The sequence below is a fragment of the Orbicella franksi genome, chromosome 5 (genome assembly GCF_964199315.1).
Source record: "Orbicella franksi chromosome 5, jaOrbFran1.1, whole genome shotgun sequence".
In the NCBI taxonomy this organism is placed as follows: Eukaryota; Metazoa; Cnidaria; class Anthozoa; order Scleractinia; family Merulinidae; genus Orbicella; species Orbicella franksi.
In genome coordinates, this window is record NC_138149.1 from 22402401 (window position 1) to 22413851 (window position 11451).

Consider the following 11451-nt stretch of genomic DNA (forward strand, 5'->3'; position numbering starts at 1 on the left):
CGACTACTTGCGAGTCCGTTTGACCAGGGCTTTAAATTATTTGAATCTTGCTTCTGTCTTTTTAGCATTTTTATTCTATTCATTCGGTCATCATTTTGGTACCTGGTAAGATCATTTCGAATAACCTGCAGTAGTTAAAGGTGGATCAGAGATGCTTTAGGCACCTTATCGCTGAAAACAAAGGAGAATAATTTGCTTAAACCATCGGTTTTTAGAAAACACCAGAAAACACGCACTTACATGCATCTCGATAGAAAAGCACAACTAACACGAATTGTTGACGTAATAGTGGCGTTAGGACGGAGAATTTAAACGAGTGATTTTCCTTTTTTTCGTCGCGGTCTTTTCTGAAAGAATTGACAAACATTTTTCCTGTGTTTGTATCGAGTCATAGACACACTCGTTAAAGTATGGGGAGACTCATAAAAACTGTGGAAATACTTGCTTATCGGCTCGTGTTCACATTCCCACAGCATTTTTCGTTCTCTCAAAATTCACTCGGGTTTCTCAAAAGCTCGATAGAAACATGGACATTTTTCTATATCTTGATAGCAGCACTGTATTGCGTTTATTTGACCCGGAGCTTATTTGACTCCAGCAGTTTGTTCGAGATCGGTTTTATAAGTAAGAGTATTTATTCATTGTTTTTTTTTTATTATTGCCATGTTTCCATTATCGCAAGGCTTACTCGCCTCAAGGAAATATCGAGAGGCTTATTTACAACTCCACCTTGGAGATCGAAGAAATACGATATATTAGCTGGTATGAAATTGAAGTTACTTCCTGCAAAGGTCGAAGCAAAAAATTCTCTCTCTCGCCAGACTGCAACAGCGTTCAGAACTTTTTTTTGCCAATATCAAAGAAGACAGTTTGAAGATAGTTTTGGCACTATAATTAGCGTACCCAAATTGACAAATGGCCAATCAAAAACCTTGTCTACTTTCGTGATATCCTACGATATCAAGTCACGGGCCTGTCATGGCCGGATTTATCAGTTTTTGTTACGCTTCGGCAGCATATCAGACTCGTCTGGTCTCGCCATGGGTGTTATTACAGTTGAGCCTGCGGTCAAATATTCTTTTGTCTAAAAAAGGCATACAAACGAGGCGAACGGGTCAATACAAAGCAAAATTGGCCCTTTCGCCTCGTTTGCACGTCAAACTGCTGATAACTGTAGTAATAACAGCTATGTCTCGTCCATTTACGAACCATGACTCGACCAAACCCGCTTGCGAGTGATATGCTGCCGAAGCGTAGCAAAATGGCACGATTAGATGTAAGTATTAAACTCGAAAGCACAAATGGACATCCAGTCATTTTAATTTTCTACCGAACTCTCTTTATGCACTGTTATCACTATAAAGTAAAGTTAGAATATTACTATTATTACTATTATTTTGCTTTTGTTTTTGTCCTAACGTCTTCGCACTCAAGCTGATAAATAGGCTCAATTCTGGCCTCACACCTTTCCTTCTTCCCTCTCCCCTCCCCCCTTCGCAAGCACGCAAATATATTGACGGCTCTTACCTTTGTAAATCTGTATAGATAAAGACTTATTTCAAACAAGAGAAATGTTCCTTAAAATCCTTTAAGAAAGAAATGAGCGAAAATGTTCTTTTCTTGTCTTTGAAATATTATCCAGTCTCTCACCTGTGAAATGGCTAATCGATTATTAATATCAATTTGTTTCAAGTGGTTTGTTATTAAAACTATTGGCACAGGTCTTGAATTAAAACTTATTAGGAAATTTCTATTACCTGTACTATATTTGAGCCATTTGCTTTTTTGAAGATTTTCATATCAAAATTTAAAGACTTAATATCAAATTTCAAAGACTAAAATTCAAGTTCACTTCTTCGAAATTTCTTATCTTATCTTTTTTTTACATTTAACTTTCGTGGTCTTGTTGGTATACATTGTTGCTTTTGTGATAGTTATCATCAAAAAAATATCAATTGATTCAACTGCAAGAACGTTTCCCCCTGCAGTCAAACAAGGGCAGTAGTGAAAAAAGTTTGTGTTTTTGTGGTGACGCGCCGCGAAGCGCCATTTAAAAACCCCTTTGGACAGAACTCAAAGATTCGGACAGAAACGAAAATGTTTTGGACTTTCTTTTCTTCCACTACGAAAGTCAAAATCATTTTTTTTTTAATGTTTGCTATGTGGCTCAATTTTTGAAACGTTGCGTGGCGATTCTTAACCGTAACCTAAAGCTGAGAAAATTGTAGAGGTTTGCCAAGTTTGTTTCTCACGCCAGATATCAATTATTTATTTCAACACTCATGCATCTGATAACAATATTGCATATCGATCGTGAAATGTAATCGAGTATCTTCGTTTGGTATCAAAAGCAAGAATCTAGTGCCGGAGAAAATATTGATTTCAGTTACAGAATATTGCAACTGGGCATGACAGCAAGGTATGTTTAACTTGAAGTTGCATCGCTCGATCCACAATTCAGTTCAATTCTTTAGTGTTTTTCTATCTAAAGCAAACTTTATTTTGGTGTTAGGCAACTTCTTCACTAAGAAAACGAGATTCAGCATCTCGTTTCATGGAAGAGTCCAAACTGAATTAGTCTACAAAACGACTTGAACCTCTAGGTAAAAGGCGTTTTTAGTTGAAGTATTCATCACCGTTGGATTAAACTTACTGAGTATATAATATTTTTCCAGCATCGAGAAATGGTTTTGTGCACAACTAAGTGTTTCGCCGGCGAAATAGCACTCCATGATCAGAGAGAGGTTATTGTACGCAGTTGCTCAACAAAATTGTTCGAGCTTTTTTATTTTCCTGACCGTTTTAAGTTTCGTGTACTGCAGATTCACAAGCGAGACTTAAATTCCACTAAATTTAAATTCTATTTGAGACTGTACCATAGAAATACGTTACACACGCATGTAACTAAATCCGGCCAGTGGCTTTCAAATCAGTCCGAGCTACTGTCTGATTATAAAATCGAATTACAATTATGATAAAATAAGAGGAAAAAAATCTAAGTGAAAGAGTGAAAAAAAATTAACGTTGCCAGAAATGAAAAGTCGAGCAAGCAAAGCGGCAACGCTATTAGTTACTGATTTATCGCCAGGAACGTATTTGGTGTTTCTTTCAAACGGCAGAATCACTGGAATCATCGGTATTTTGTTAATTGCCAGCGGCATTTCAGGCGAAGCACCAGCTTAGAGATTTTTTAATCTTTCAATTGTCATGCATATCAATGGCAGGTGGGAAATTTAGCTGGGTTTTCAATTGGCGCGCTGTATATAGATGGAACATGTATAAATAAACCTCATTTGATGTTGTACACTTATATTCATTACAGTGCTTGGAAGAGCACGAGTTGATGAACATTCATGGTGTGAAGGAGACACAGGGCATAAACGAGGACGATTTCGTGCGGATCTGTCCATCCTTAATCCGTCAGCTTCAGAAGGGCGCTTGCGTTGAAGAAAAACCTGGAAGCAGTAAAGTGGGTGAAGATTCCAGCAAAATGTTACATAGTAAGTTGTTTGTGTATGGTGCATGTTATGCTTACAACAACCCGAAACTTTCGGAGAACTTGGAGTGCAACGCTTTTGGAAGAACATTTACAGAGAAGAAAACAGTTCGAAATACAGTTAAACATACAAAATAGCGAAAAAACGGCGCTTGACTCCATTCAAGTAGGGAATAATTACTTGTAATGTTGAATTTAAATTAAATGGAACGATGGCAGTCAGCCAGTGTGTCGGTCAAACGTTCTAAGCTGTGTGGTGGTGTGCGTTTAATTACTTTCTTGCGAATCGAATGCGACTGCATATTCAGTTTAGGTTTTCTTTCACGAATGAAAAGCATTTCGTGAGTTAAATAATCCAGCTTTTCTTGGCTTTTGTTCAAAATTTGAAACTTATTTGTCAGCCCAGGAGAATCGACCGTGCTATTTGCTCTAAGCACCTGTCAAACGTCGGTCTACAGATCGCTCTCTCGCAAGGAAGCACGAAAGTCCAGCAATATAGTTTTCTGCACTTCAAGCAACTGTATGCTATCAGTTGCAGCTATTTATTTGTCAGCCCAGGAGAATCGACCGTGCTATTTGCTCTAAGCACCTGTCAAACGTCGGTCTACAGATCGCTCTCTCGCAAGGAAGCACGAAAGTCCAGCAATATAGTTCCCTGCACTTCAAGCAACTGTATGCTATCAGTTGCAGCTATTTATCTCGGCATTAAAGTGAAGTCATTTTTTGCGATGGATTAAATTACTTTCGAAACAGAGGACGTTGTTAAAATAACAACGTATATTACATGGCTTACTAGTCAATACTGATGAAAGGAGCATTCTGATTGGTTGCGTGCTAGGCCCAAATTTGGAATGCAGACTGCTGACAGTAGTACGCAATTAAAATTTCGCTTAAAACACAAACAGATGTTTAACTTTTATGCAAGTGTCCACCGAGAATGGATCGCGGCCCGGTCGTACTAATTGATCAGCGGAGTTTCACGTGCACGTTTAACCTCGCCCGTTCCCTAACGCTATATAGTTTAACAACATCCATATCAAGGTAGAAAAACACCAAAGATAATTGTGACTTCATACAACAAAATTCTATTTATTCGCAAATTTACCTTTAATGCCCCATAAAAAACGCAAAATTTAAAAATTCTTTAAAGTTAATATCAGCAAACTCGTCATAATTACTTACCTAGGTTTCAAGTTCCGTCATTCAGTCTCGGCTTTCTCACTGTTTGTTATAAAAAGAAAGAGAAATTTGTTTTTGTTGAATTTTGTTTTTGATTTGTAGTCTGGGGTTATGGTATCCTGTCAATCACTGTCATTAGTCTGACGTCACTCCTAGCCATAGCAATCATTCCTCTGATGGGTCACTCGATATACAAGAAGATCATGTCATTTCTGGTAGCGTTAGCTGTCGGCACCTTGGCCGGAGACGCCTTGCTTCATCTTATTCCACATGTGAGTGCAGACGCTCTTGACATTATCCAAAACAAAGGAAGAAAAAAGGGGAAGACAGACAGATAGATAGACAGTCAGTCAGACAGACTGACGGACGGACAGACAGAGAGTGAAAAGGTTAGGCGGATAGATAGAGAAACTGACTGACTAGATCCGACTGATTTATTCAGTCTGACTGAGTGACTGACGGACTGACCGACCTGACCCGACTCGATTGACTCAGTCTGTCTGACTGGCTGACGGGTTCGGTCTGACTGATGATCTCACTGATTGACTGACTGACTAACTGACTGACTGACTGACCAACCGGCCGACTCGACCCGACTGATTGACTCAGGCTGTCTGACTGATTGACTGGCTTACTGGTTTAGTCTAACTGATGGTCGTAATGATTGACTGACTAAAGGACTTACCGTCTGATGGAAAAAAGATTGGAATTTTCTCAGGTAGTAAATAATGATAAGAAAAAGAATACGAAACATTTCTCAGATATATTTACACATCCAAGCTCCTTTGTTTTTTGTTTGAATTTTCAGGCTTTTAGTTCCGGTCACAGCGATGGCGAAGGGCATAAAATGAACATCTACAAGTCATGTGTCATCATGGCCGGAATCTACGTGTTTTTCATGGTAGAGTGCACAATGAAGGCGCGCACGGCAGGAAGGAAACGCTCACAAGAAGACTTGCACATGTGCGACGAAGTTACATCTCCTGATAAAATGGTAAACAGTTGATGATGATTACATAAGCACTGACCGGCAAAGAAAGCTGTCCTCGTATAGCCCTCGTTATGGCCAATCTGACTGATAAAAATCTGATTGGCTAAAACAAATATGTTCCAATCCAGTTTGGGGTCTGTGTTCGTGTAAAACTGTTATAACACGTAATACTTATGAAACAAAATGGATTTCGTTAGAAAGTGAAGCATTTTTTTTAGTGATAAGCATAAACGATTCCTTTTCCATCACCCGCTTACCTGAACATTACCTTTAGACGAATCTTCCCAGTTCGATATACCCGACATTTTTCTATTCTCCGTTTGAGCTACGATTGACATCAGGTTCCTCTTGTTTATATTGCAATACAGAGTCTCAGAGAAAAAAATAAACGGGCTGCAAAATATCAAGAAATGATTGGCTCACGGCTTGCTGGAATTCAGCGATATATCAGCTACGACGGTGCACACTTCCCCAAGGTCAACGGTCACTTCTCTAAAGGCTGTAAGCCTACGTCATGTGAACTCGTCCTGGTGGAGTCTGGGAAAGAGGAGCGCGCCAGCACCAGGTCCGAGAGCTCTCAAGAAAAAGAGCCCTTGTGGGAACCTAGTTGCCATGGTGACCATTGCTATCAACGAGATTGTTTGGGCGAACGTAGCAAGCACAGTTTCAGCGACACGGAACTTGTGGCTGTTCTACAGGGTAAGTCTTGCATCCACCCCAACATCTACACCAACAACACCTTTTCTGTCAGTGGCAGTGACAGCGATAACCAAACACACCAGAACGTCAATCAAATTCGCCGTCACGGCGGTGACGTCCAGTACTCATACCCAGTCCCCAATGAGACGACAACCATCACCACGGAGACAACATTAACAAGCGACAACTTGGATGGCAGCCGCAAGGACGAACATGACCACAACCAGCACCATCGCCACCACCATCACCACCACAGCCATAAGATTGACAAGGCCACGTCCATTGCCACTGTAGCATGGATGGTGATTGTGGGTGATGGTTTTCATAACTTCAGTGACGGTCTGGTAGTGGGGACGGCGTTTTCGGCCTCACTGACCAGCGGTCTCACTACAGCTATAGCGGTGTTCTGTCACGAACTGCCACATGAATTAGGTAATTATGCCTTGTGCGATTTTTTTTGGTGCGTTGGAAAATAATATGGGAAAGCAACTTTTTTGTGTCTTCTCAATTTGTTTTCGTTTCATCTACAATATCATTGCATTCTCAAGCACTGAGACAGATATCTAGAAGAAACGGAAACATCACCTTAGTGATATTATTGAAGTATTCAGCGAGAATAGGTGATCCGAAAAGGGTTTAAAAATGGAATTCAGACTCCGGGGAAGTGCTGCATTTTTCTAAGACCAGAGCGTTTTGATTATTATCTGATCTGTGTGGAAGAAGACACTCTAGAGATGCCCACATGGATGCAGTAACATGCTTGACCTCAGGGCACACAAAATAAGCACGTTTAGCAGGTTTCGCTGGAAAATACGAAGACTAAAGACAACAAACTTACCTAAAATTTCCCTCTTTCTTGGCCTCGATATTTCGCCGCGGTCATTCAAGATGTCACCGAAATGTTATTTGACTGTGAAGGCCTGAGAGAAAGACGTACATGAACTAGAAAAAGTTGAATAGAGAACGTAAGGTGGTTAGCAAGCTAATTCGTTTATAGTATATTGAATTGGTTCATCCTTTTTTTCTTTTACTTTCAGGTGATTTTGCTATTTTGCTGAAGTCAGGCCTGACCTTCAGACAGGCCCTCGCCTATAACCTTGCGTCGGCCATTATTTCCTACCTTGGCCTTGTGTTAGGCATCATTATCGGTGACATACAGTCGGCTCATACCTGGGTCTTGGCACTCACCGCTGGCATGTTCCTCTATATATCCCTGGTTGACATGGTGAGTCACTTACTTGGCACAGTTAACGGTTTTTAAAAGTGATGGCTGAGAACTGGTCAAACATTTTGTTGGCAGCTGCGAAATAAGACGTTCAGTTTGAGCTAAAAGTTGAGACATGACTGAGATCTTTGATCTGCAAAATGTAGTGGCAGCTGAGAAATAGGTTGGCATGTTAACTGATAACCGAGATTGCCACGCCCTTATCCAACCCACGTATTTACTCTCTGCTGTTATTACAGCGAACTCAAACCCAAACTGACAACCGCTGCCCGATAACAAGAAACGCAAATTATGCAAAAACACAATCAATCCCAAATTGCAAACATACAACTGGTGCCAAGTGCAGGAAACTAGGTAACCGAGCGTTGGGTGCAAATGTGGGAAAATATATGACCTGGTAAACATTGACTAGTACATTGCCAAGAGCAAGAAAACTTGTAAACTGTATCAAGCGCCAAGCGCTTCACAGCACTGCGTCCGAGCGGTTTCCGCTGTTTTTCCCGCCAAAACTGCCGCATAACGACTCAATTCGGAAATCCTCCTGTTTCAAGCCAAAAGTTAAGACAGTCACTAAAAAGTTAAACTTGATACGTTTTGTAACAGAAGTCTTGCAGGTTCACTTCAAATTCTTACCCGCAGAACCAAACAAGCTGGTCCTAAGCGCGGGAAATCTTCTTCTGAAATACTTCAGTATTTGTCCGGTTAAACTTTTCCCTAATTCCTACTAGTAGCCAGTCACAGAGCGTTACGAGAAAAGCGCCCGGCATCCTAGGAAGGCAAACAAAAGATATGAAATGTCAAATTTCAATTTCTAATTTCTGTTTTGTTTCTCTGACAGCTTCCAGAACTTAGCAACTACATAAATGAAGGAGGCGGCTGGTCCGTTGTTTTATCTCAAAATATGGGAATATTAACAGGAGTGTCTATTATGTTTGTTATAGCTTTATATGAGAGTTAACGTATTTGAATCTTGGTAATTCATTGAGGAATTTTAATCTAGTAACAACTAAAACTAAGGAAATAATTTAAGTCTTGATAGCTTATTGTTATTTATTTTACTAATGGCGTAAACTAGAGCAGTTAAATTAATTCGCTAGCCGAGTGTGATTTTATTCAAATCTTAGTTCAAATTACATTGCTGAGAGGCGATTTTTGAGAAAACGTGAAGACAAGTAAAAGCTTATAAAGCGGTTTTCATTTGAGTTTCGAAAGTAATCAGGCAGTTACTTTGGTTTTGGTTTACTACGGTTTGAAATTGACTGAGTTGTCTAATTTGTTTGTAATTGGTTTGGTTTTGGTTTCACGACACTCAGTTGAAAACCGCTCTCTATAGGTGGCCGTAGATTAAGTAAAACGAGTCGATTATGGGAAAATATGGGTATATTTTTTGATAAATCCCGTTTTGTATGTAAATCATTTTGGTGAGGTATTTTCAGATGAAATTTTTTCAATTGTGAAAAGTAATGGATAGCGACTTCTATTGTCAAATGGTTTTTCTCAACAAGATTCATGTGAATTTTTACAACTTTAGGGTAAATCTTCCTCATTGTTTTATCCCTTTGATTGCAAATCCGTGATCCTTTACATCATCGTATGATGATCTAACACGTTTTGTGTTTTGTTTCTTTTTACCACCTCTACGAGGATTTCATCTAGCGCATCATATTAATTTTTCTGTGTCACAGAGTCCCATTTTGGGAATCGTGAATTTGAGTTGACTTCAATGATATTCTTTAGAATGAGGTATGAAAGAACCATATTGGAACACTAGAGCCCAGGATCTGTGCACGCTAGATCCGTTGGGTGTTCGGATCTGTTCAGATCTGTTCTACATCCTGTTTTCTCTGGGTGCTTAAAGCAAGAGATTTGGCACAGTGCAATGCCATACAGGACTTTAGGACTATATTTGGGTGTAAAAGTATCGCGCCATGTTACGGGCCTTCGGTCACGCTAGTGTCACGGCATGTTAAAAGAGGGGGAGGGAGTGGGTTAGGTTTCGCTGTTTCACGCCGTGTTCAAAGAACTGCGTCACGCTCTTTTCTGTGGTTCGTTACGTATTACGTTCTTAACAGGTCTTGCTTTCAAAAACTTAGCTTAAGGTAAATTTCAGTCGGCTTTTAAAGCGTGCCTCACGAGTTTTTTTGACCCGTCTGTCGTACTGCGGTGAATCGTCACGCAAGCTGTACCTCGACGTTAGAAAATAGTGTGATTAGTCACGCCAATTACACACAACAGTAACACCACAGATATTGTGACGCAGGCAAATCACCTTTGAATTGACGTTTTTACATGATAAGTCATCAGAATAGCCCACGTTCGATATATCAGAATTCTAACATGACTGAGGCTTTCAGGACAAAATTGCAAATTTGCTGAAGTTTCCTTTATCTCTCAGTTCCTAAAAGAGACTTGGATGCAAAGAAAACACCAAAACACCACCAAGCATGGAAGTTTGTTCCGAAAGCCTTGAAGCTATGTTAAAATTTTAATATATTGAACATGCCTATTGACAATTATTTGGGTATTCATTTTGGTTGCGGGAGTCCAGCGTTTTAAAATTTCTGATTGTTTTTTTTTTTTTAACTACGGGCTTTGAAATAAAGATCTCTGGGAAATTTTTTTACAAAACGTTGATCTCCCTTTTTAATTAGAATTCTTTCACTTTCTTGATGCGTACAAAAATATCGGTACATAAAATATAAATTATTTTCAATTAATTCTTTGATTTAAATCTAGTATCTATTGAAAGAATTAAACTATAAGTTATCAATTGAAGGTTATATTTTACAAAGGATATGGAACTTTTAAAGTATATTTGAAATGATCTTTGTTAAATTGTTAGCTTTTCTGATTGATTTAATTCTGTTTAAAACAAAATATTGCTAATTATGAAATATTAAAAAAAGGAAACCTCATCTGGGGGATATCATTTGCTTCAGTTTTATTACGTCTAGTACTTTAAAAATTAGACCAAGAGCCAGAGTTCTGTATGAGCGAATAATCAACGAGGCGAAACCGAGTTGACTATCGCTTATACAAAACGGGGGCGAGCAGTCAGTAATTGTTGAATGGTAGATAGTTTGGACCCAGGAGTATCAGTAGTTCGTATTGTGTGATCGTCCGGGTGTAGGGACGTTTCGACAACCTGAGCGGAAGTCATCTTCAGAGTGACTCTGAACCAGACGACTTCCGCTCAGGTTGACGAAACGTCAGTCATCAACAACAGTTCTTTTCAGAACTACCCCGGATCTACCCGGCCCTCACCCGGGCGATCACACAATACGACTGAACTAGCAATTGTTTTAGTGGACACTCTAAATTAAGAAAAAAAAAAAAAAAACCCTACAATTATTTTGTGTATTTTAGAGTAAGATTCAGTTTCAAGAGCAGTGCGTAATCTTTGTCTATCAGCGATTAGAGCTTGAAAATCCCCCCGGGGGGGTACTACCTTATATGGGCTAATACATAGGCATGTGCGGCCCCAAATGGTATGGTCTTTCAGCCGTTTTGGTCATAAATAGGGTATCGATTTTACCTGATTTTAGCCATTTTGGTCATAAATTGACGGTATGGTTTTTGCACTCTAGCCTAGATATGGGTATGTTTTTAAGAAGAAGTCACTTTTTTGTCATTATAGAAAAGAAAATCAACAAAAGCCCTTCGCAAATTATGTTTACAGTAATTCAATATTGGCCTGAACTAGGGAACTAATTGTAACGCAGATCTGAAACAGGGTTTTGATTTAAGGGTTAGGTCATAAATAGGGCTTCGAATTTATGGTCAGGTTATAAATAGGGTGGGGAATATTGCAGATTTTGGCCATAAATAGGGTAAGGGTTATGGGAAGCGGGTCGCATACCC

The 11451-nt window shown here is 39.4% G+C and overlaps 1 protein-coding gene across 3 annotated transcripts in view; it reads left to right on the forward strand.

The window, feature by feature from the left end:
• Positions 1 to 10930, forward strand: part of LOC145486839 (metal cation symporter ZIP8-like) — a 23394-nt gene extending 12464 nt beyond the window's left edge. For all 3 annotated transcript variants that reach the window (XM_081465554.1, XM_081465552.1, XM_081465553.1), the window contains 6 exons: positions 3323 to 3500; positions 4778 to 4947; positions 5484 to 5669; positions 6035 to 6797; positions 7403 to 7590; positions 8429 to 10930. In XM_081465554.1, coding sequence (XP_081321680.1) covers positions 3323 to 3500; positions 4778 to 4947; positions 5484 to 5669; positions 6035 to 6797; positions 7403 to 7590; positions 8429 to 8548 — 1605 coding nt within the window. In that variant the 3' untranslated portion in view covers positions 8549 to 10930. The remainder of the gene's footprint in view (positions 1 to 3322; positions 3501 to 4777; positions 4948 to 5483; positions 5670 to 6034; positions 6798 to 7402; positions 7591 to 8428) is intronic.
• The last annotated feature ends 521 nt before the right edge of the window (positions 10931 to 11451 follow it).